Source organism: Arvicola amphibius, chromosome 8 (genome assembly GCF_903992535.2).
Source record: "Arvicola amphibius chromosome 8, mArvAmp1.2, whole genome shotgun sequence".
Classification (NCBI taxonomy): Eukaryota; Metazoa; Chordata; class Mammalia; order Rodentia; family Cricetidae; genus Arvicola; species Arvicola amphibius.
This window is the reverse complement of record NC_052054.1, coordinates 40,721,041-40,747,854: the sequence shown is the minus strand read 5'-3', so window position 1 is coordinate 40,747,854 and position 26,814 is coordinate 40,721,041. Positions and strand designations below refer to the sequence as shown.

Genomic DNA, 26,814 nt, shown 5'->3' with positions numbered 1-26,814 from the left:
AGGGTCAGTGGCGCTGATTCTTGTGGACTTAACAAACTGGAGGAGAGAAGAGTCAGGGCTTTTGGAGGAGAGTCCTCAGCATATTCAATCAGGTGTCAAGGTTGTGAGTCATCTGGCTTGGGTATCGCTGTATGCTAGGAACTGAGCCACAGGTGCACATTCCTACCCACAGGTAGGCAGAGCAGCCTTGCTTCATCACTCTGGTCTTGAGCTTACCCAGGTACGTTTTGGTGAAGAGGAAGCAGGTTTTAACTGAGTTCCTTTTTTCTCCACTGGAGTAGCTCAGAGGATTTTTGATCCTCATTTAACCCACTGAATGTATCCTGAAGTTTCCTGTGCCACAACTCTGGGTTTTAATCTTACTTAAGCATGATTCCTTTTTACTTGTTGAAGTAAGGAAAGGCAGACATTTATAAGAAAGCCTAGAAATGATGTGAAGAGAACAAGGTATGTTTTAATGTACCTTAGTTTACAATTTAATTTAATTTTTAAATTTTGGCATGCAGAAGAGCACAAGCTATGTGTGGAGGTCAGAGATCATATTATAAGAGGTTTTTCTTCCTTCCTTCCTTCCTTCCTTCCTTCCTTCCTTCCTTCCTTCCTTCCTTCCTTCCTTCCTTCCTTCCTTCCTTCCTTCCTTTCTTTCTTTCTTTCTTTCTTTCTTTCTTTCTTTCTTTCTTTCTTTCTTTCTTCGATGCAAGTTCCCAGGCTTGAACTCAGGCTGTCAAATGCCCTTAACCACATCCACTGAGTCTCTTTTTGACTTATTTATTTATTGTGTGGTCAGGGGTAGGTGGGTTCACCAGAGTGCACATTTGGAAGTCAGAGGACAACTGTATGAGTCCCAGGAATTGGACTCAGATCTTGAGGCTTGGCAGCAAGCATCATTTTTTGCAGAGCCATCACACTGGTCACAAAAACGCGTTTTTATATACGGTATCGCTCCCATTACAAATGATTACTGAAGTCAATAAAATATCTGAACTTAAATATATATATATATTATACATACAAATAATTCAAATAAAACAACTATTCTACCTGAATTTGGTTTTTTTTTCCTAATCTGTCTGTTTATTGTGTTTCTGTTATGCTGATAACTTTTAGAAGTTAGCAGGCTTAAATTTCAGTCTGAAAGATGTTGAAGTTTTTTTTTTTATTAACCTGTTTTTGAGAAGGATTCACTTTATTAATACTTACTGTTGGATTTTCTTCAGAGATTCTCACTGTGACAAGGCCTGTTCCTTTTTCTTTAGTGTATAGATTCATATAATGAAGTAACATGCAATGTTTCCTGGAGCATTCCATTGCAGAAGAGTCTGTACTGATTTCTCTACCTTTGTGTTGCTCCAGGACAGCTTCCCCGCAAGATTTGGAGGAATTCATTTCGTCAACCAGCCTTGGTATATCCATGCCCTGTACACTGTGATCCGGCCTTTCCTGAAGGAGAAGACTCGGAAAAGGGTACCTTTGCGTTTTTGTTTTAAAAGTCGATCTCTGTTCCTGCCCACATTCAATGAGTTATGATGCACATGTCGACTGTTAACGTCAGCCATGCTAGAATCTCTTCAGTCTTGTCATGTTAACACTCTGCATAGCAGACATGGACAGATTTTTAGAGAGCTCATAAGCTTTCTAAATTCTCAACAGTGTTGCATGAATGGGATATTTGAAAATGAGCTTTCCTACTGTTTAACCAAATAATGAAGTATATTAGTACCTTCATATCACAATCTCACTATAAACCTCAGAAAACCCGGCTATGTTATTCCATTTTTGTTGGCACAATTAATTTCATGTAAGCTCTAGACACAAGTTATTATTTTATTTACTGACAAATGAGTGTTGTTATTTCACAATATTTACTGAACTAAGTAAATCTTGTAGAATCTGATATATCTGTGTCATGATATATCATGACTGTCATGATCCATCAGAGGTTTCGATAACATTGCTGATGTGTTGAAGTTTTAATATTTCTCTAAACAGCATGTTATATGATTTTCCTCAAGATTGAGTTTTATCATACAAGGATGGTAATAAATATACATAAAAGAAAATCATGACTTTTCTGGAACTATAATAATTATTTGAATCATTTAGTGCTAACACCATAGTACATCGTAAATTGAATAGGCATGTTGACTGAACATAGAATTTTTAAATATGTTTAATGGTACACTATTTCACTTTTTTATTTAACAGCTCTGTAAGGAATATTTAAAGTATTTTTCAGCTATTTATTTATTTAAACATATATGCATTTTGAGCAGTTCAGAAAAAGGTAAACATGTATTTTCTTTTAAAAATAATGCTTCTTTGTGATGAAAACATTCCAAATATTGTAGCTTAAAAAACTGGACAGTGACTATAATTATCAAGAGTCATCATACATATTTTTCTTATCCACCAGAGCTTGAATAACTTGTACCCACAGACCAACCTATTCCTAGCTCTTCTTTGCCAGCCTCTGATTACTGATTTTATGCTGAACTCTGAAAAGTAAATTTAGTAAACATGGTCTCTTATTTCCGAGCTGAAAAGGGAAGTCTGAGGCTGGATAAGCAACTTGCTTCCCCACAGATGCCGTTGGGAAGTTGTAGAGCCAGTAAATGCCCTCAAAGCATCCAGTTCTGTTTATCTCTGTGTCCTCGTCACCATCCAATGATTAGTGACACTCTGAAATGTACTTACTTCTAAACCTATGAGGATGACAATAGCGTTGTGAATCTCAGTGATTAAGCCCTTCGTGTCTTCCAGTACTGCAAAGTCCTCATTCTAAGCATGAAAGCTCAGTAATTATGTGTTCACATCAAGCATTAGGGAGCAGAGGGCTGACTGTGTATGAATTTGTTAAAAATATTCCACTAGTTCAGGAGGAAGAACTCTGCAAACAACTGTAATTTATACTAAGAGTTGTTTCTACTGCTAAGCATGGAATCATGCATATTTTGGAGTGTTTAAAAATATAACAAAGTGCTTCACAAATGCACCTTCAAGTTGTGTTCCGTGAAGTGGTAATCAGGTTATTCAAAACATCTGCTTGGGATTTTAGCACAAATCCCACTTCTGTTTGTTCCCTCCTGCTGCATGCTGTTCTCAGGGCATTATGTGTGTTTCATTTAATACTTAACAGTGCTTTAGAGAAAGTCATTTTTTTATTTTATATGTTGAGAATGAGACTTAGGAGGTTAAACAAATCTGCTATATATTGCTGTTTGTAGATAGAGGAGCTGGAGGTTGAGGCTTATTTGGAAAATTCCACAGAGGGGAGTAACAAAGACACAAGTCTTAGGTGTGTATGCGTCTAAGATATTTAACAAAAGAAAAGAAAGCAGAAACTCTAGAAAATGAACTACATGGGGAGGTAGTAAGGGACAAGTTTGAAGGAAATTTTGTTCATTAGATCTTATGTGGTTTTGACAGGCATTGCAAATGCTTTGATGTTCAATCAGTCTTATTGTGACATGATCCTTTTCTCTTGAAAGCATTTCTAGCCAGATGGAAGCAAGGCAACTGAATTCTACATTTTTTTGCATTGATTTTTTGTTTTACATACCAACCCCAGTTCCTCATCCCTCTCCTTCTCCTTCTCACACCTACCTGCCCGCTCCTTGCTCCCCATCCACTCCTCAGAGGGGATAGGGCCTCACTTGGGAAGTCAACGAAGTCTGGCATCTCAAGTTGAGGAAGGAACAAGCCCCCGACCCCATGTCAAGGCTGAGCAAAATACCCTACCATAGGGAGTGGGCACCAAAAAGCTAGTTCATGCAGCCAGGCTAAGTCCTGGTACAGATCAAGCTGCAGAATTGTTACCCACATTCAGAGGGCTTAGTTCCATCCCATGGAGATTCCCCAGCTGCCATTCCAGAGTTGGTGAATTCCCATTAGCTTGGGTCCACTCTCTGTGGTATTCCATATGGTAATTTTGACCTCCCTTGTTCATATGATCCCTCCTCCCTCTCTTCAACTAAACACTAAGAGTTCAGCCCAGTATTTGGTTGTTGGTCACTGCATCTACTTCCATTAGTTAATGGATGTAGTATCTATGATGACAATTTGTGTAGTTACTAATATGATTATAGGGGAAGGCTTGTGCTTGTACCATCTCCACTATAACTTGGAGTCTTACCTGTGGTCATATTTGTGGGTTCCTGGAAATTTCCCTAGCACCAGGTTTCTTCCCAACCCCATAATGCCTCCCTCTATCAAGATATCTCTTTCACTGCCGTCCCTTCTGTCTTTCCCCCAACTTAGCCTTCTTGATCCCTTATGTTCCCATGCCTTCCCTTTTAACCCTCCCCATTCCAGCTTTTTCAGAAAATCTTAACTATTTCCCCTTTCTGGGCCCCCCAAACGTGTCCTTCTTAGGGTTCTCCTTTTTTACCTAGCTTCTCAGGGTTGTGGCGTATAGCTTGGTTATCCTTTATTTTATGTCAAATATCCACTTTTGAGTGAGTATATATTATGTTTGTCTTTCTGGATCTGGGTTACCTCACAGCTCACTCAGGATGGTTTTATCTAGTACCATCCATTTGCCTGCAAATTTCAAGATGTCATTTTTTTCACTGCTGAGTAACACTCCATTGTATAAATGTACCACATTTTCTTTATCCATTTGTTGGTTGAGGGACATCTAGATTGTTTCCAGTTTCTATCTATTACAAATAGTGCTGCTATAAACATAGTTGAGCAAATGTCTTTGTGGTGTGATTGTACATCCTTTGAGTAGATGCCCAAGACTTGCATTGCTGGGTCTTGAGGTAGACTGATTACGAATTTTCTGAAGAAACCACCATGCTGATTTCCAAAGTGGCTGTACAAGGTCCACCAGCAATGGAGGAATGTTCTTACTTCACATCTTTTTTAGCATAAGTGGTCATCAGTGTATTTGATCTTAGTCATTCTAAATAGGTATAAGATGGTATCTCAGAGTCATTTTGATTAGCAATTCTCTGATTGCTAAGGATGTTGAGCAATTTTTAAATGCCTTTCAGCCATTTGATATTCTTTTATTGAGAATTCTCTGTTTAGACGTGTTCTCCATTTTTAAAATTGGTATATTTGGTATTCTGGTGTCTAGTCTCTTGAGTTCTTTATGTACTTTGGAGTTCAGCCCTCTGTCATGTGGGGCTGATAAATATCTTTTCCCATTGCATAGGTTGCCATTTTATCTTATTGACCTTGTCTTTTGCTTTACAGAAGTTCTACAGTTTCAGGAGTTCCCACTTATTGCTCTCAGTGTCTGTGCTACTGGTGTCATATTTAGGAAGTGGCCCCCTGTGTCCATGCATTCAAGGCTATTTTCCACTTTCTCTTCTGTCTGGTTCAGAGTGACTGGATTTATGTTGAAGTCTTTGATCCATTTGGACTTGAGTTTTGTGCATGAGTAATAAATAATAAATTTACTCTTCTACATGTTGACATCCAGTTATTCCAGCACCATTTTTTAATATGTTTTATTTTTTCATGGTATAATTTTGGGCTCTTTGTCAAAAATCAGGTGTTCATATGTGAATTAATATCAGGGTCTTCAATGTGATTTCATTGATTCATATATCTTTTTTATGTCAGTACCAAGCTGTTTTTATTACTATATCTCTATAGTAGAACTTGAAGTCAGAGATGGTAATGCCTCCCGACTTTCCTTTATTGTACAGGATTGTTTTGGTTATCCTGGGTTTTTTATTCTTCCATATGAAGACGAGTATTGTTTTTTTGAGGTCTGTGAAGAACTGCATTGGGATTTTGATGGACATTCCATTGAATCTATAGATTAGTTTTGGTAAGGTTGGTATTTTTGCTAAGTTGTTGCTACCTGTCCAAGAGCATGGAAGATCTTTCCGTTTTCTGGTATCTTCTTCAATTTCTTTCTTAAAAGACTTAAAGTTCTTGTCATACAGGTCTTTCACTTGTTTGGCTAGAGTTACCTCAGGATATTTTTTGTTATTTGTGACTATTGCAAAAGATGATATATCTCTGTTTTCTTTCTCAGCCTATTTATTATGTATATATAGGAGGTCTACTGATCTTTTTTTAGTTAATCTTGTATCTTGCCACATTACTGACAATGTTTATCAGCTGTAGTAGTGCCCTGGTAGAATGTTTGGGGTCACTTATGTATACTATCATATCATCTACAAATAGCGGAAGTTTGACTTCTTCTCTTCCAATTTGTGTCCCTTTTATCGCCTTTTGTCGTCCTATTTCTCTAGCTAAAATTCCGAGTACTGTATTGCATTGACTTTGAGAGAGTGGACAGCCTTGTCTTGTTCCTGATTTTGGTATGATTGCTTTGGAACTCCACAATTTTAATAAAAGTTACATGACTTGAAGATTTTCATGTACAATAATTAAAAGTTAAATTCCTTTATTTTTTACTTATATGATGAACTTATGTAACAAAGGTATTTTATTTTTACTAGCATTAAATTTATACCCAGTCATTATTCAAGCACCTCATATTGCTGACATTATAAATACATGTTCTGAAAAATCTGCTAAAACTTAAGGGGATTTAGAGCCTTCCTCTACAGACCCAGGGTACAAGAAATGGCTACCACTTCATCTTCCTAAATTAAGTTAAATGTCAACATAACAGAATGGTAAAGGTTTCCCTGTTCAATATTATGAGTTCACTTCTTATTTTTTCATCAATGCCTGGAATTTTCATACCAAGCGCTTTTGCATCCACCATAACCAATGCCTAACATTCCCATGGTTGAGTGCAGTGTTAATTCCTGGAGTTAAGTTTTTCTTTTCTTTTTTTCCCGCCTATTTTGCTCCTATGTTGTCAGTCAAATAAAGGCATTGTTGCTGACTCTGGAAAGCAGAGGCTCAGATTCAACTCTTCACCTCATTTTGACCTAGAACAAGTCTCTGCTTATGGCTTTGCCATCCTGTGAATAAAGGTTGACAAGGGTTCTCCATTAACTAGCACAGAGTTTTTTCTTGTCCTCAAAACAGTGGGCTCTGAATTCTAAACTTCACTGATTCTCAGGTTTATGTTTCTTTCTCTCTTTCTCTTTCCAGTGTCCTGATGTAGTTTATTTGATGGGATAAATGGCATAGGAAAGTGAATTAGAAAACAACATTAATAGTTTTCAGGGTAATTCTTAGTGCTGTGAAGCAGAGGAACCCATAAAGATCAGACACCTTTCATATCAAAAGAGAAAAACAACAAAAACAAAAGGAAAGAAGTCAATAATAAAATGTCAATAGATATTCTTAACATAGAACTATTCAAGACAACAAGAAAAAAGAAAAAGAAACCCACTAAGAGCAAACATTTTCCTATTGAGCAGTAGTAGTGATGAATTCCTGATGCCCAAGTCAGAAGATCACTTCACACTTACAGTTCTGAAGGAGTGGTTTTTTTTTTAGGATATTAATAAACTGTAGGTTTTGAGAAATGGTAGTGGGATGATTTGTAAATTTTAAAAGCTGTATGCATGCATCTCAACTCTAGGTAAATTGTTATGTTAGCAGGTCAATGTTGTTGTTCAAAACACATGATACAGAAAATGTTGACACTTGTTTAGCTGCGGGCAGGAACAGAAGGTTGAAAGTGTTCACCACTGAAGGCTTCACACCAAGGGTGTTTATAAACAATGACTACAGAATAGTGGCTCATTATTGGGGACCTCTGGATGCCATTCTCAGTGTCCCCTTCAGGGCTCAGAACAAGATACACAACAAGCATGGGACTTAGATCTAAGGGCAAAATCAATTCTCCACTATGTACTTTTCTGCATCAGTTTCTTTATTCTTCTCTTCTCCTCTTATTCTGTAAAGTTTCTAGTTTATATACACATGCAAACCAAAGGTAATTTTCTGAGCTTGGATGCCCCTTTATCTTTGAAGGTCCCAAATGTGATCTATATGAAAGAGTCCTTTCCTGACTACATGTCCTGACAAATGGAAGATATTCACAGAGTTGGCTTTTAACGTTTCTCAGGGAACAAAGTGGAGATTAGATTGTGGGAACCAAGGTTATAGACTGTGTGACTAAATTTCTCACTCAAGGTCTCACAAAAGGTTGGGGGGAGGGATGACCCAATATTCCAGCACATGGAAAAGAATTATGCCCGATAATCCATACTCTGCTGAATCTTGCATCAAGGAAAAGTTTTTGTGGCTTCATAAGAGATCCATTATGAGAATTAGTCAATATGCAAAAGGTGGTAGGTCCAGAACCTTGCAAACTGCGTTTATCTCCATCAGAACACATTCATTCTGGTGGGTTAGGCTTCTGCTATATCAGCAGAAATAGCACTGTATGATTTCTGCAGACCACAGGAGTTCATAAATATATTGAGGCAGAAATATTCAAGAAGAAGAAATATGCACTACAAATGCTCTAAGGCAGCAGTGGGAGATGAATTGAGATGAATAGATCTTGTAGGAAATATGGGGCCATAGAGGGTTTGCTTCTGGCAGGGAATGGCAGATTATGTAATCTGGTATATGTATTGTTATGGCCATTCCAGCTGCCATCTTGAGAGCATTCTGAAGAGTGGCAGCAGGATGACCCAGGAGATCTGAGCTGTGGTATAATATAATGGAAGGTGACTTTAGTAGTGGGGTTATAGCTACTCTGAGTGATATCACCAATTTTTTTGACAATTTGGATGATGTAATAGTAAGTGAAATATGATTCATTTGTATTGGTTTGAGAAACAGGAAAGATAACCAAATCTATATTGGTGCTAAGAATAAGGAAAAACAGTTTGGGGGTAAGAGTTTTGAGTTCAGTTTGTACCTTTTGAATTCAAGACACCCATTGAACAGTGAAGTGAAAATATCAAAGAAAGAGAGAGAGAGAGAGAGAGAGAGAGAGAGAGAGAGAGAGAGAGAGAGAGAGAGAGAGAGATCATTCAAATACAGAGTTCAAGCATAAGTCTGGATTCAAGACACTGGTTTTTAGAGTATAGTTAGTATTATAAATCTGCAGATTGAACAGAATCAACAAAGATCGTAGTTTAAGAATAATAAATCTGGTTTAAGAGTCTACCTGGGCATGATAGTACATGCCTTTAATCCCAGCACTTGAGAGGCCATGGAAGGTGGATCTCTATGAGTTCTTGGGAAGTCTGTTATACCCAGTGAGCATAATGGATTCCCGGTCAACCAGGTTACATAGTGAGACTCTGTCTTAAAAAAAGTTAGAGTCATCAGCAAAGGAGATTTAAGAAGAATGTAGTTTTGTAAGGATTGTGTATAAATGAGATGAAAATTGAACATTGAATTCACCAGGGAGAGTGATATAAACAAAAGGTGTAGTGTTAAGAGATTGGGCAGACATGGGCTCGGCTTATAAAATATTAGAGGAGTGTATTTGGACAATGTATAAAAACAAATTCCCTTGTGAGTTCTGCTGTTAATAAAGAATTGGAGCTAAGATAAGAATAAAAGAGCCAAGAGAGTTTTTATGCATCTGTTTGCAAGGTATTGAAGACAGCAAGCTTTTTTTTCTTCCTCAGATGGGAAAGAGAGATTGATGTTTTAATATAGGAAAAACAAGTGTAATTGTTGGGAAATAAAATTGGGTTGAGAACAGAGAATAGATCTGTTTTGCTTGTGTAATGGTTGGTCTTTGTAGGGATTATGCTGTCTCTATTCTAGTGGTGAGGCCGAGCACATGGGCACAGATGCTGGTGGGTGGACTGCAGCTGAGTGCCCTATTTCCTCAGTGAGAGTGGAATCAAGGCCAATGCTGAAAGCGATGCTGAGGGAGGAGGCAGCAGAGAGTTGCAGAATTTACTGCTCTAAAGGTTGTTTTTAACCACAGCACCTTCCTTCATGACTTGATGCAGGATTCTGTTATGATGAAACACATCTGATGTTTTCAGAGTTAGAGAGCTGGTATAACAAGGGTTTAGAAACTTAGATTCTTTTAGGGGAAATAATATCAACTGAAGAATATTGGTATGTATGTGTGTGTTCCGTACACCATACATGCATGCATGCATACATACATAAATATATCATATACATACATATGCATGCACATATATATGAGCAAGCATGCGCGCGCGCGCACACACACACACACACACACACACAGGCTGTGTGATCTTCAGTTGCAGTGGGAAGATATTATATTTTCAATTAACCTGGTTTATGGGTGGTGTAGCTGGCATCTTAGAACACTGCAATTGCTTATTAAAGAATCTGATTGTTCTGTACACTGGCCAATGCTTGGCTGACACCTGTTTCTAATCTTCCATAATTTGTTAAAAATAATAGCTGATTGGTAATTGCAATTTCTCAAAGTTTGCCTGATGTTAAAGATATATTTTCCTATATATTTACATATGTGAATTCTAAAAATACAGAGACCAAATATGAATGTGCTAGTTAACCTATTCATCTTGGACCCAAAATGTGAAATTAAGTTACCTATAAACTATACTTTCAAAATAAATATTACAGAAATTTGCATGGAATGGTGATGTGAGATTACCCTCTGTATACAATGAGTATGTTTTATTGTCATTGGTTAATAAAAAAGATGCTTTCAGCCAATGACTTAATAAGGCTGGATAAGATATAGAGAGAGTAGGCAGGGTCAAAGAGATGCCATGTAGCCACCAGATGAGGGAGATGCCCTTGCCTGGGACAGTAAACCACGAGCCTTGTAGTTAATTATAAAATAATAGAAAAGGGTTAATTTAAGATGCAAGAAATAGCTAGAAATATGCATAAGTTAATAGGTCAAGAAGTGTTTTAATTAATACAGTTTCTGTGTGATTATTTAGGGTCTGGGCTGCTGGGAACAAGCAAGCAGCCTTCATCAACAGGCTGTTAGTGATTCTTTTTGATAATTTAGTGATGATGGAATGAAAATGACGTAAAGGCAAGTTACAATTTAAAAATCTCTTGTTCTCTGATGGTAATGGTGGGTCCATAGCTGATGATGAAAGCTTGATTATAAAGGAAGACTTGAGAGTAACATACATTTTTAAAATTTTTTAAAATTTAATTTTTGACAGTTTCACGTTTGTACACATAGACATAAGATATATATGCACATATATGACATACATGTATGTACAGTGTATTCTGATTACTGTCACCCATTGTCTCTTTTTTATTTTCACCCCATTACCCACAGCCTTGTCTCTCTATTCACTGAGTTAAACTAGGGCCTTCTTTGGGACCATAGGTTTGGAGTTATCCATTGCAGCCTTATCATCTCATAAGTGGAAACACAATCAATTGCAGAAGATATTGATCCTTGTCCCAGAACCTATCACTTTCCAATAATTCAGCAAGGAATGGAAGAGTCTTATGAGCATCCATGATTGAGTGTTGGCAGGCCCCTATATATTGCAATATAATTATATTGCAATATAATTGCAGCAGTAGGAGATCATGACTGCATTGACTGTGCAATGTCCAGAAGAAATTATTTTTCTGGCTGTTCCAATCTTTCTGCCCTCTTTTCCACAACGTTCCCCAAACCTTAGGTGGAATAGAATACATTGTCTTGTTTAGGGCTGAGCCCTCAATCATCCATTCTCAGTATCGGAAGCAACATTGTGTCCCTATACTCACTACCATGCACGGCAAAGAGGAGTTTATCTGATTAAAAACTGAGAGTGGCATTTATCTATGGCTAAAACATACATATTTGTATATGGATATAAACATAAATCATTAGAAGGCAGTTGGGCTCTGTGTCATGTCAAAAAATGCTAAGAGAAGCATACACAGAACCCCTCTGAAACTATGAAAGCTAGTCAACAGGTAGGAAGCATTCAGCTCAGTTCTAGCTTGCTTTGTCTATATCTTGCAACCTCAGTGTGTCATGTCTTCTTTAAAAGCCTTATTAATAGTGATGCATATTGGCTATTAACTACTAAAAATAAGTTTTTATTTACTGATAAAATCTTATTTTAGTCAAAGGGTTGTTATATAAACATGTGAATGAATAGTGTTCTAATATTTGTATTGTTGAAACATTTAAAATAAAATAATTTAAATAATTCTTAATAAAAATGTAGAAAGGGTAGCAACCGATGGAGGTAACAAGTAATTCAAACTGTGCTCGAATTCATCTTCAGATTACAAAAACCCTATGTAGACAATAATGCCAGTAATTTAAATATACTTTTGATGTTGCCCTTTCAATTCACAGTTCTGTTTTCATTTGGAGAATGAATATGCAAATCTCTAGGACAGAGGATTTTGGCAATAATGCAGATCATGTGTCTTTTGGGATGCGGGCCCCACTCAACCATTACTTCTGAGGATGCTAATCAACTTTTCCTTATAGAATTCACTTCAAATTATAAAGCTACAGTAGAATAGTTACAGTATTTTTATTTTCATTGACAATAATAAGAAATGGATATGGAGGCAGCTTTGGGTCTGGATAACTTGGACAGTTCTGGAATTAAAGAATCCCTCCTTGATTGAATAGCACCATTATGTATATCACCAGATTTGCACAGCTAACACGAAGGTGATGTGGAGCTTAGAATATTCTGCTCATAGTTCTTATAAAGAACCAGAAAATCAGACTTGTGATTCTAGGTCTTTAGCCCAATAGCTATCTGACCTTCCAGAAACTAATATTCCTGCTCCTCAGGACTTTTATATGAAATGTTAGATAATCATATAGTCTTGTCTACTTCATAGAGTAGAGAAGAGACACATAAACCTTCTATGTTTGCTTTTCTAGCCTCTCCCCTTCCCACAGCCTTTGTGTGGTATTTAGTTTTCTCTATGTGTTTTTTTTTTTTTCACATCTGTCACCTACCTTGCATTTATAGATATTCTTGCACGGTAACAACCTGAACAGTCTACACCAACTAATCCATCCTGAGATCCTGCCTTCTGAGTTTGGAGGAATGTTGCCCCCATATGACATGGGGACGTGGGCAAGAACCCTGCTAGACCATGAGTACGATGATGACAGTGAGTACAACGTGGACTCCTACAGCATGCCTGTGAAGGAAGTAGAAAAGGAACTCTCCCCCAAATCCATGAAGAGGTACGCTTCAGATCGACCGGGAAGTCGGTAAAGCCCCTGGGGGAAGGTGACACTGAGTTTGACCTCGTCATTTTCATGTGTGTGTCTTATTTCCTTTCTAATAGAATTTTAAAGTCTTGCCGTGACAATGACTTTTTCTAAGTCAATAAAGTCTGCTTGATCATTTAGGAAAAAAAGTTTTATGGGTCATGTAGACACATACAACACACACACACACACACTTTGAAATAGTACAATCAAGCTTGTGTTACCTGCTCAATCTCTCTCTTCAGTCTTTGTCTTAGAGGGAGCCATTTCTGTGCCAACCACTATATCCTCACAGGTTTAATCATCATAAGGTTCATTATTGTGTTACAGTCCATCTTCCTGTTTTGACTCATAATGCTTTATGCTGTTTCTTTCAGTTAGTGGGTGGGAGAATTGCAGATGCATGCTTGCATAATTGGCTCTGCCTCTGAATCCTGTAGCAAACGATATGACTTTGATTCTCAGACTTCCTCAGGCCCCAGCAGAGTGCAGCTTAATGATGCTCACAGATCACACAAGTCTTATCACTATCAACAGACGTATGTGGTGTTCTGCTACCTCTCGGAAGATGCAGACATTTCACTTGTCATGCAAAACCTTATCTTGTATCTTTTTTTCCATGGAGGTTTCATGGTTCTTTGGCTAAAGCATTGATTCAGGTAGTGTCAAGCATGATCCTAAAGAGTGAGTCTTCCTTCCTCTCTTTCTCTCCTGTCCTTCCTCCTTTTCTGCCTCGGTGTCTGTTTCTGCTTATCTCTCTGTCTCTGTCTTTCTCTCTTTGTCTCATGTGCGTACGAACATGTACATGTCTTTGTACATGATGTTTGTAAATGATGTTTGCCCACTACCGGCAGCTGTACACCTCCTGGATGTAAAAGGAAAGGACTGGAGAATTATTCCCTGCTACCTATCATTTCCTTACTTGTTAGCAAATTTGTTTTTAAGCTGACGTTAGGTTTCTTATCTTCCTTCACTTGGCAGCCTTATACAGTAATTATCAGCAAACCTGAGGGTTCATTAACCTCCTGAAGTGATTGTTGATAGGTTGCTGAGGAGTCTCTTTGGTACTGAGTTGCCTTCAAAGTCTGCATGTGTGTAATTAAATGGGTATGTGTGTGTATTTACACAGTGTTTCTCCAACTCTAAAAGTGTTCCTAAAACAAGAATGCTGAAAAAGTAAATGTCTCTGGATAATTGTCACCTAACAAAAGTAATTCTACTAATAATTGTTATTATATTCTAACACTTATTACATATTTATCATAAAATGGCACTTAATGTTCTGCCTTTTAGTTCTCACAGAAAACTTCTTAAAATCATGTATTCTCAGTGCTTTCCCATTCACCGTGTGTGTTTGTGTGTGTTTGTGTGTGTGTGTGTTGAACAAAGCTCATCTGGAGACTTTCAGATTATTGACAAAAAGTCAGTCCACTCTTTTATAACAGTAGTGGCCTCTCAGGACATGAACGTTATAAAGAAGCTTAAGAGATAATATAATAAGATAATAATCATATTCGGTGAGCTACTTCCTTAGCCCTTTGTGTTTGTCATGTGTGTGAGGTTTAAGTATGCATTATTATATTTTATCTTCACTATGTTCATGTAAAGAAGAGGTTCTCCCCCACTTTTACACATAAAAGAATATAATCTTAGGCCTTTTAATAGCCTTCCCATGGTTAAAAGGTAAGCAAATTAGCTATATAAGCAACTGGAATTGAAATACTGGTTTCTGAAGTCTAGGTCTAAAAGATTTTATTGCATCCCGTTATAGCTGCACAATTTCTGAATACATAAATATTGACAAATTTAACTTTGTTTTTGTGTTGTATATGCTTGTGTATGTGTATGTGTGTATGTGTATGGGTACTTGTGTAGGTATATGTGTATGTGGGTAAATATACCTAACTATGGAGGCCAGAGGTCAATGTCAGGTGTCTTTCTTGACAGCGCTTATCTTAGTGTTTGAAACATGGTCTTTCGTTGGCTCTGGAGATCACCAATTTTATTACCCTGGCTGGCTATTGAGCTTCAATAATCCTCTTATCGCTGAATCCCCAGTTGGAGTTAGAGATACTGGCAAATTTTGAGCTTGTCCTTGGGTGCTGAGGATCCAAACTCTGGTCCTCCTATTTGCATGACAAGCGTTTTACAAACAGTGTCATTTCCCCAGACCCTAACTTTGTTGTTGTTGTTGTTGTTGTTTTTACCGAAATAAAACATCTAGATATACACAGCAAGATAATAGTAGACAGTTACCTACATATTGGCTGGAATAAAATAATTAGGAAGAATTGTGATTGTACACAGTTCTCTCTTAGAGAGAATTCCACCCCCTCCCTCACAGAAGAGAAGAGAGGAAGAATAAACCCCAGACGAAATAGTAGTGCAACTGGGGCAGCTAAGTGCCAAAGACAACATTAATTCTCTTTTTGAGTGTTAGTTTTTTTTCTCTTGTGAAATTGCTGTGCAAATGGAGCCAACATTTACCCACCGACAGTTCTGAAAACTGTAATGCCTGAGAAAATAAGTAGCAATTTAATTCCAATGCAGACAATATATTTTATATTAATAAAATGTCAGATTCCATTTAAACTGAAAAGAATGTATGTGTATGTCTGGGAGTGTGTTTTAACAGAATATTATGGTAAACACAGCTTTGGATTTTACCTATTGGAGATGACTAAGGCAGTTCAGAGTCTGAATAGTAGATGTAGTCTTATGATATTTTGTGTTTTCTTAAATAATTTTCTATATCTCTTGTTGCTTTTCATTTGAATGCTTAATATCATTATTATTTGTATGAAAATGCATTAGAAATTGAGACAGCAAAGTCTTACTATGCATCTTACCCTGTAATCCCCTACTCTGCCTCTCCCCTTTTCTGTCTCCTTTTCCTCCTGTTCTCCTCTTTGTTCGTCATCCCTTTCTCATGAGAACACACAGAGAAACACAGAAAAGTTTAATCGGTGTGTTTTGTAAGATCTGGTGTCTATTTAATATTTAGAGAAAAGAAAATTTATCTAAGAAACAGAACATCTCCCCACTTGAAAAAACTTCATTTTCTTTCCTGAAATACGATTGTTTATTTAAATAAATGGAGCATTTGTTGGTGAATCTTGTGCTTCGTGAAAATATAATTAGTTCCATTGCATTCTTTTTATTAGCATGTGCAATTGTAATTTAGCTGAGAGTCTTCCTTTTCAGGAGTTAATGAAGTCTGCTAAGAGGCACATTGCTACAGCAAAAGGCAATTGGCTGGAGTGTATCAGTGTGGAAGAATTCATTACCAGTGAGGGCTCTAAAAGGGCAGCTCCTTCTTTTTTTTTTTTTTTTTTTTTTTTTTTTTTTTTTTTTTTTCTCATGGTTTATTTTTTTTTATATTTAAAAATTTCCATCTCCTTCCCTCCTCCTCCCCCCTCCCTCCCCTCCTTCTCCCCCTTCTCTCCCCTCCTTCTCCCCCTTCCCTCCCCTCCCCTCCACCCATACCTCCCCTCCCTCCCTCTCAAGGCCAAGGAGCCATCAGGGTTCCCCACTCTATGCTAAGACCAAGGTCCTCCCAACTCCCCCCAGGTCCAGGAAGGTGATCGACCAAGCTGAGAAGGCTCCCACAGAGCCCGTCCATGAAGAACAATCAGAGCCCAGAGCCATTGTCCTTTGCTTCTCAGTCAGTCCCCGCTGTTGGCCACACTCAGAGAGACGGGTTTGGTCGCATGATCCATCAGTCCCATTCCAACTGGAGTTGGTGATCTCCCATTAGTTCTGTCCCACCGTCTCCATGAGTGAACGCACCACGAGAGGGGTGCGTTCACTCATGGGCAGCTCCTTCTTAATGCCATAGCCATTGAAAGGGCAACTTCCTGCCACAATATTAGCATGTGTCACTGTTCTCTCTTCTTCCCATTCTCATGCAGTTTCCTAATGATGAACGAGTATAGAATTCCACCTTGCTATCAAAAGAATTTATATATGGGGGCTTTGGAAATTGTGTGCTTTCTTATTTATAGAGTCTTCCTGCCAAAATAAGCATTTTTTATTTTAAACATCTTTAAACATTTTTTGAAGTGTTCAAATGTGTGTTTTATTTTATTTGGATTTTTCTAGTGGGAAACATAACATAATTACCTTCAAATTTAATTTTTTTGTTTGGGTAGTGATGTAATAATTGAAAATGAGAGATGATACGATAAAGAAATGAGTTGGAGCTATTTTGGATTTGTTTTATAGGTTATTTTAAGGCAGGAATTCAGCCTCTTACTGATGTTGAAATCATCATCAAAAGCACCTATCTATTTCTTTTTCTAGTTGGTAATTTTTTATTAGAAAGTATCTATCCTGTACTAGGAAATTTCAGTGTATTAGAGAGAATACTGTTGCTCAGCTGTCAGGACAAAATTGCTCCTATTATTTTCTGCTCAGAACCTCTTGCCGCTCACAACCCAGGAAGCCAGAGGGAATCGTTTGCTCACTCTGATGCCATACTCTAAATGTGTAGTATCCACAGTTCATAAATCCCTTGATGAGAGTTCCCAGTTCTGGGAGAAGCAGTGGGGAAAAGCTGGAAGACGGTACCATGCGGTTAATTCTGGGTGCTAACTCATTACCCCTGGCTTCATTCTTTCTAGATCGCAATCAGTGGTGGACCCCACAGCCCTGAAGCGCATGGATAAAAACGAAGAAGAAAACAGGCAGCCTTTACTTTCTCTGGACTAAGAACTTCTCCACTTCTACCCCACGGATTAGAAATGGGAGGTATTGGCTTTCAGCAACAGGGACAGCACTGTGGCATCTACCTGCTGGAAAACCTAATTCATGTTAATGTAGCATAATGCATAAGGCATCTGGCTTTCACATTTGCCTAAACCATGGGTGCCCCGGGCTAGAATTTAAAAAGTCAATAATTTATTCTGTAAGTGCCAAGTTCTTTGTAAATACAATATAGTCTTCACATCAAGTTTGTAAATTTTGGTAGTAAAGTAATTTGAGAAAGATTGACTCACAAGTTCGAGCCAGTGAAATGGACTATAAAAAGAAGCATAAAGACACATACACTATGAAATTTAATTAAATGTATCCCTGTTTCCTATGAAGCCATATTTCTGCTATCATAGTGAATTGTTTCATCGTCTTTCTCTGAAACACTGTCAATATTTAAACATACTTTGGGCACAGCAAACAATTATTCCAGGAAATTGTTATTAATGTTTTCCTGTTTAGTGGTTTTCTTTTCAGAGGAAGTATTATACGACCATCCCTGACTGCATTCTGAAGAAAAATAGTGGATGAAGAGCTGGTGAATGAAAAACCTCAATGTTTCTCTGGTGTTTGATTCACAGAGTCTTGCAGGAAAATGCTTTTCCCCACTCAAGATACAGAATTCTGATAGAGAATGGATATTTGTCTAAACTGTTGCTTTCACAATGTCCTCTTTACTTAAGAGTCCCATGGTAATCCTTGTCTGATGTACTTTAGAATATTTTCATCGAAAATTTGACTAGGAAAAGATGAACTAGTTCCTGAATAATTTCAACATTCAGCTTTGAACATAAAGTTTATCACTTACAAATAGGGACCTAATTTCAAATCATTGTGTACCTGTTAAAAATATCAACATTCACATAACATATATTTTCATTGAGTTTCAATAAATTCTTGATATGATTGGCCTTGAGATATCATGGAAAATGACTTTCAGTGAAGTAAAGAAAAAGGAAAAAATGAGACAGACCTCAGGATACCTATTCAAGGGATTTCATATATCAGAAAATGAAATCTGGAATATGTGACACCTTAACGAATGTGTTTTCCCCCTTTAAAGACACAATGAATCTCCATATAGCATAGTTAGCAGGCAATAAAAATCAAAAGAGTTTTCTTTTAAATTTAAGTTAGCATGTTGTTCTTTTATGCTCACATTTTTTTTGAGAAAAGATTAAAAGTACATGATATTTGACAGATACTTTGAGAGTATTGGAGGGCATCTAAGACAGCATATAGCAGTTTAAGTCTAGACTCAAATTTGTGTATGATTTAAAGTTTTATTTCATAAATTATATAATTATAGCCTATGTTAAACATCTTAATTTAAATTTCAAATTCCTGTGTAAAAAGGCAAGATTGTTATCACTTTCCTGGCATGGTGAATTTTGAGATTGAGAATTTACCATTTTTATTTTAAAAAAATTATCTTCAAGAACTTTTGGAAACCAGTATAAATAAAGGCATATAAGTGCCTTGAAATACACATATGCCAACATTTACAAAAATCCAGTTACAATCATGCAGCTCAAAATCTCAAAGGTGAATCAACACACCGGTCTGAAGCAACATGGGCTGTCTAAATTGTAAAGATTGTGAGTTTTTAAAACATACTTTAAAGATATTTTAAGAATGGCAACAATCAGTTGAGTTAAGAATAATAGTGATGATCTGGGTATTCTGTCTATCCTTTTAGTCGAGACTGAAATGAAATGGGAATTAAATGCCAGGGCAATTCTATTAGGTAATAACTGATGCACCAATAATTGATGTGTGTTTTTCTTTGTCTACCTGACATATATTCTATAGTCCTGGGCTTTTCTCATGTTATAAAAATGCATCAGGCAGAAGTCATTGAAATAAAAGAAGAATAATGTAGGCATAGACAGTCAATATCATTCCTATGACACTCACTGTTTGTTGACAGTTTTCAGAGTTCTACCAGCTTCAGATGTCATCCAGCATGGCCAGCATCCTTCTCCAACTGTAAAGTTACTGTCACATAAAAATAACTAGTATCATCCACACTCTCTCCCAATCCATATTTGGAAAACTCTCATTGGCATTGCCAAGCGTCTGCTTCTCTTTAAGTGAGCAACTGAAAGTTGGCTAGATGGTGTGCAATATTTAAAAAAATGAGTGAACAAATTAAAACAATGATGTCTTTTGATTTTCTAGCAATGGTTTTGAAGCTGCTTAGTCAAGGGATATTTATTTAAATTCATAAATTTTCCCCTCAGCATCAGCTAAAGCACGATTTAGGCAACTTTTCCCTATTGTAATGTTTTACATCACGTAGCAGCGTTTATGGTACATTCTCTAGTATATAAGCATGCCAGTGTTCTCTCACACTAGATGGTTCTAATGGCTGCTCCTCTTTCCTTTGTATCCTATATTCTGCCATTTAAATGGTCTCATTACCTTGACATTTATGAACTTTTACGAGATACCACATCAATTTGGAATAGTTCACTGCTTTTTAAAAAATGGTGCTGGGCATGGAACCCAGACTTGAGCATGTAGGCAGGTACTCTACCTTTGAGCTCTATGCCAAATTTCCATTTTTAAATATTTTTTTTCACTTTGTCTGTCACATTTTTTTTCTTTCAGTTGTTTCAAGATGGACTGCTTCTGAAATTGGCTTAAAAATAAAGAACTCTTCTTCTCATGTTCTCAGCAACATATTTTGTCGGCTACTATATAAGATAATATGACAACATGTACTCTAGAAAATATGAAGAAGTGCCTCTTTAAAAATAGAACAAAGCATCAGTAACAACTTACTCAGTTTATTTGCACACTCTTCTAACAAAACCAACATATTCTTCAGTATTGTAAAGGTAACATGTAGATATTTTTGAAGAAGGATATCTAAGGGTATGGTTTAACAATGTTCATAAAGTATTTGTTGTGCAAGATCAATGCAGTAACTTCCTTCCCAATGTGATTTAACATAGAGTACTATGTTAAAACAGTATAAAGGCATTAACTAGAGTTTTTCAAGCAAGGTGTTGACATGGGCGTGCATGATATTATTTCAGCAATAGTTTGCCTTTGTATAGGTACAAGCATTCCATAAGCCATTTCATAGAAAATGCTTATTTACACTATTAAAATTTCCATAGCCCAAAGGAAGAAAAACATGTAAGATGTCCTCTTTAATATGTGTCTGCAGGTAATATAGTTAAACCAAGCATTTAAGTTTTCTACAACATTCTTAAGGGAACAGAATGGACTGTATAGTATACCATGAAAAGGAGAATCATTTTAGGCCTCATGTTAGAAGGAAACATTTATAGCCATGGCAGGCTGTTTCTATTTCTACACAGAAATTCAAGTTTATAGCCAGACCTATGGTCTGTCCTTTAAGGACATTTTATTAAGGAGGTCTGATGAAAGACTTAATACTTCTGATGCTTTATTAAAACTGCCTGGTTGGGTTGGTTCATATTATTCCTTTGCTTCTGTCATTCGCTGCATATTTATTAATGATTCCTTAAAATGTTACCCCGAGCCATGATGGCATTCCAGAAAGATTCTCAACATACACAGTAAAGTGACCCAAGTCCCAGCATGTGCTATTTCAGCTTTTAGGTGACATCAGTAGGCCACAGGCAGATATTACAGTTTAGACCTGCTGTGTGCACAGGCAGCCTGAAATAGCTGTGTGCTCATCAAACCTTTGAGGCTGCCACTGGAAAGGATACACATGGGGGAAAATAGTGTTCTCTTGTTTTTCATTGAGAAAACAGCTTCCTGTATGCTACTATAGGGATTGGTCACTGTTTAGCGTTTGAAGCCACCACTGGAAGAGGCACGTATGGGGAAAAATGGACTTTTCTTGTTTTCAGTTGAGAAAACTAGCGTCCTATAGGCTACTGTAATGGTTGATCACTGCTTAGCACTTTAGATGGGGAAAATAAATAGAAATACAAGCAGGTCTGAACTATGAAATTATTTACTCACTGCCTTTGCAGTCTGAAGAAGAACTTTCATACATTCAAGATTTTAGCTTATAAAAAAACTAGAGGCTAGTTAGTGCCACACATAATGCTCTGAAGCTTGTTATTTGAGAAATATGGAAATAAATCACCTAAGCTGTAGAAAAATCATAAAACTGCATTTCTTTGTAGTGAAATGCTCAAATTGGACCTGATTTGTTTATAGGAGTGCAATGTTATTGTAAAAATGAAGGTCATTTAGAAACCAAATAGTTGTGGCCATGATAACTGCACTTTACGGCAAGAGGTGGGAAGTGTTGACAGTGTGGTGTTTGTCAGGGTTTGACATAGTTTCAGATCTCCATGCAAATATTTCTGCCTTTTCTGTTTTCAGAATTTCTGATTATGTAAGCATTATTGTTTTCGTGAATAAATTAAACCTACAGAAAACATAATGAAATTTTAACAACATGTTTAGCATGGACAAGTCCCAACCTATTTTGAAAAATCCCAATGACCTATACATAAATGATTTGCATATCACAGGTTCAAGCCATTGTCTTATTTCTGATCTAGTTTTGTTTACATTTTTGTGTCATTGCATGATGTTTTTAGTTGCAATTTTTATAATAGAATAAATTTTAAGAATTAAAAAATAAATAAAGAAAAATATAGTTTTTGTCTCCAAAGTTTCACTAATATCTAAGACAAAATTATCCAAGTGTTTCAAAAGTATCAAACACTGTATTATTTGACTTAGATGTAATAACTAGTGCTATTATACATTGTTTGTGTTGCACTACACATTATTTACTATTTAATCTCTTGAGAGAGTTCTTTATGGCAAAGCATTATGATAAAACATATCTCATACATTCTAAGAGACAGGAATTCTTGCCAGACTTCACAAAGTTTTTCTTATACCTTGAAGTTACTGAAGATTTAAGACTGCTCTCCTATTGTGTGCTCAGCCTGCTTGTGTCATTTTCTTTTAAGAGATCAATGTAACAATCAACCTTACTTGTCTTGGATTTCCCATGGAATCAACTTGTCCAACCTAAGATAACACATAGCTGCAATATTAAGTTATGTACTCTTCCACGACTCTGACTAGAGCAATGTATTTGTATCATTATCATTTGCTGACAGCAACAACTACAGAGATGGAAAACAATCTTCTAAAATGAATATCCACCATAAATTTGAATATTTGTTGAGAAACAATGATGTTCATGGTACTGTTTGTTATCTGATTAACTGGGGTACATTGGAGCCAATGCCTTAATCTCTTGTACAATTCTGTTGAAGATTTCTGAAAAATATCCTTCATTGCTTCTCCATTAGGTGTTATCTACACTGTTCAGAAAATCCAGAGGAACACCTTTTGTTAGAGACAGAGACAGTCACACAAACAGACCCACAGGACAGTCACAAGACACTCTTCACTCAGAGACAAATTCAGATTCACACAAGAGACAGACAAAAGGAAGAAGACACAGGGAGTAGAAAGAGAATTCAAATCTGAACTCACTCTTGTTTAAATTACTCCAAAGAGAAATGTTTTTATTTTCTTTCTTTTTTTTTTTTTTTTTTTTTTTTTTTTTTTTTTTTTTTTTTTTTTTTTTTTCCTCATGGTTTATTTTTTTTTTATATTTAAAAATTTCCATCTCCTTCCCTCCTCCTCCCCCCTCCCTCCCCTCCACTATTAGTACTCTGATATTAATCATGAATGCCGCTAAACAACTCAGTTATTTATTCCAACAGAATTAAAAATTACAAAGCAATGTTTTGTTGGTTTGTTTTAGTTTGGCTTTATTTTTGGTAAATATATAGTTCTGTTTATGATATTTGTTTTACATATGACAGTATTGAGTTTGTAGGTGCTGAATGGGCTACATCTAAAAATGTAATGGAACATATAAAAATAGATGAAAATTTTGTTTGGAGAGATTACTGCTGCCAAGAGAGCAGTAATGCCTTAATGACTCTAATATTTGAATGTTTGAAACAGAGGTAAATATATAATTCCATAATTCACTTCACTAAAATGAATCTTAGCAGTTGACCACTTCATATCCATTCAACAGAGTATGAAGAAGCAAACTCTTAAGTTGTGTACTGTGGAAAATAACCTTAACACAATGTGATTTTCATGTCTTCACATAAAGCAACTGGATTAGGCAAGTGTTTAAATTCAGACATTAGAATTACAGTGCCATTCATATTGATTTAAGTGAATCTCATTGAAAATAATTTCAGGAGAACACATTAAGTAAAATGAAATTATTCATCCTGGCTGGAGTTAATTCAACTTTTAATTTCCCTGAACTCAAAATTTTTTATTTCGTGTGTATGTGGTCAGTAATCACCTTCATGTTTCCTTTTCTTCTCTCATACAGTTTAAGATATGCAGTCACTAAATTAGTAAATAAGCACCACATTTCTTATTTAGTGGATAGTTTATTCAAAATCAAAACTACATTAAAATAAGAAGATGAAGACAAGGCCATCAAATATTGAGCAGAGGACACAGTATTGGTTGAGAGAAGACTAATTCTGCACAGATAGATGCTCATGTGTGTGTATTTCTTCCATTTTTATTGAAAACATTTTTCGTAATATATTCTGATCATGATTTCCTTTCCCCCAAGATCTTCCCCACTTTACCTCCCATCTAAATCTACTTTTTTTGTCTCTATTTAAACAACAATAAGGTAGCTAAAGGATAATAGTATAAGATAAGATAAAACAAAACAAACAATCGGGAACTGTACTAAACAAACAGAAGAAAAAGCATAGGAAACACATATAGATGCAGAGATTCATATAGTTGCATCCTGAATATTTTGTATCTGAAATATTTGGATATAACACTCTCTCTGAATGAGTTACACAGTTCTTCTATCTTGTCTACAATGCCTAAGGTTCTGTCTTCTGTCCCTTGGATCATGTTGGCTGTCTTGCCTCTCAGTTTAATCTTTCAGTTCCTGACTTTTTCCTTTCCAGTTTTCCCTATGTTCGGGTTTTCTTTAGTGATTCCATTCCAACTTTCAAATCTTGATGAGCTTTCCTAATTTTATTCCACTGTTCATATTTTCATTAATTTTATTATTGGATTTATTCCTCTCTTTAAGGTTCATGTGCATATTCATAACAGCTTTTTGAAGTTTTATTTTTGTGCCTTAGTCATACTGTGTTTCTCAGGGCTACTGTTAGGGTTGCAAGGATCTAGTGGCAACATACTGTCTTAACTGTTATTGTGTTTTTACATGGATATCTGAGCATCTGTGTTTTTGAATGATTCTTCATGCTAGTTTCTGGTGGATTCATTGATTATCCCAATTAACTGCAATCTATCTATCATCTATCTATCTATCTATCTATCTATCTATCTATCTATCTATATCTATCTATCTATTCATTTATATTTTCACATACTGAAAGCCAGTTTAGGAGAGTGTGCCTCAAAAAAATACCTATAGAGTTCTTTTTAGCTTATAGGAGAAGACAGAGCTACAACAAGAAAAGAATTTGATCATCTCTGCTGCCCAACAAAGTAATATAAATGAAGATACAGTTTAATTATTTAAAGATCTATCCATGATATGGAAATTAGAAACTGCAGCCATATATTCTGCAAGCACATCTGACAGAAGCATTGTATCAGCTGGCTTTTATATTTATGTTTTTATGTTTGACTGGCCTTGAGCTCACAGAGATCTGCCTCCCTCTGCCTCCCAAGTGCTGAGCTTAAAGGCATGTGCCACCATCACCCGGCTCTATATTCTTAATTTTTAACTATTTACACTGAATTCTTAATTACAGCAATGAGATATTCTAGATGGCACCTCTATGTTATGTGCTTCTAAGTTTTGTCCTGTTTTAATTTTAAATTCTTGCCCATCTCAAGTTATGTCATTTCTATGCCTTTCTAAACATTGCAGTCACTCAAAGCCCCAGTTTCTTGATTTCCCCCTAGCTATTCTATTAACAAAACACCAAAGAGAAGGAGTTGGAACTGGTAGGTGATATTGATGGATGACATATCACTGAAGAAGAGCATAGATGTTTGCATACATTTCAAAAGTCTGTCATTTGGTGGCTTTGGATTTAAGGTCTGTGTTTCTCCTTGTATAGACTGTAGGATATTGTTGACCAATGAAGAGTCATGTCTTCTGTCAGCTTACAAACACATGGCAGGGACAGTAGACACTGTGAGAAAACATCTTTAGAGAAGAGAATAAAGGTTCTTTTTCAAGAGCAAGGTAACATTTCCTTGTTCTAGACAACTGTACAGTAGCTTCCAGTTGCTTCTGTACTGTCTATTTTTTTGGCAGCTTTTACTAATGTACTTAGTGTCTCTCAGAAGTGGAGTTCAAGCTCAAGTATGCACAGATCCCAGAAGGTATTGTAGTTTGTGCCCCCTTTTACTGAATTCTGCAGATTTTTCAATATAATTATCTTTATAATTATAATTTATGGCTGATCCTAAAAATCTGCTCCCAAAGAAATTTAGTTATATATACATTGCAAAGTATTTACAAAGTTTTGCAAACAGATTGCTGTTTTATATTTTTAAACCACTGGACTGATGTTTTAAATTTTTTTCTCATTTTTTTATTAAAGATTTCCATCTCCTCCCCTCCTCCTCCCCCTTCCCTCCCCTCCCTTCCACCCATACCCCCACTCCCTCCCTCTCCAGGTCAAAGAGCCATCAGGGTTCCCTTCACTATGTTAAGTCCAAGGTCCTCCCAACTCCCCCTAAGTCCAGGAAGGTGAGCAACCAATCTGACAAGGCTCACAGTGAGCCCGTCTATGCTGAAGAGTCCAAGCCCATCGCCGTTGTCCTTGGTTTCTCAGTCCTCCTCCACTGTCAGCCACATTCAGAGAGTCTGGTTTGGTTTAAAAGAGAAACTATGTCATTGTTTTTATTGTTGATGACCAATAAAGCTCTGTTAAACACAATGTCACAAAATGAAATCCCAGATCCATAAATATAAATTTGTATCCACTCTCTCAGTTACTTTTATCATAAACTAATGCCCTGTAAATTCAAAACCAAGCAAAACTGATATAAGCAAAATTGTTACT

At 36.5% G+C, this 26,814-nt stretch overlaps 1 protein-coding gene across 1 annotated transcript in view; it reads left to right on the top strand.

Annotated features, from left to right (window-relative positions):
• Nucleotides 1–17,737, top strand: part of Clvs2 (clavesin 2) — a 75,281-nt gene extending 57,544 nt beyond the window's left edge. The window contains exons 3-5 of the mRNA XM_038340583.1: nt 1,354–1,464; nt 12,780–13,000; nt 17,650–17,737. Coding sequence (XP_038196511.1) covers nt 1,354–1,464; nt 12,780–13,000; nt 17,650–17,737 — 420 coding nt within the window. The remainder of the gene's footprint in view (nt 1–1,353; nt 1,465–12,779; nt 13,001–17,649) is intronic.
• The last annotated feature ends 9,077 nt before the right edge of the window (nt 17,738–26,814 follow it).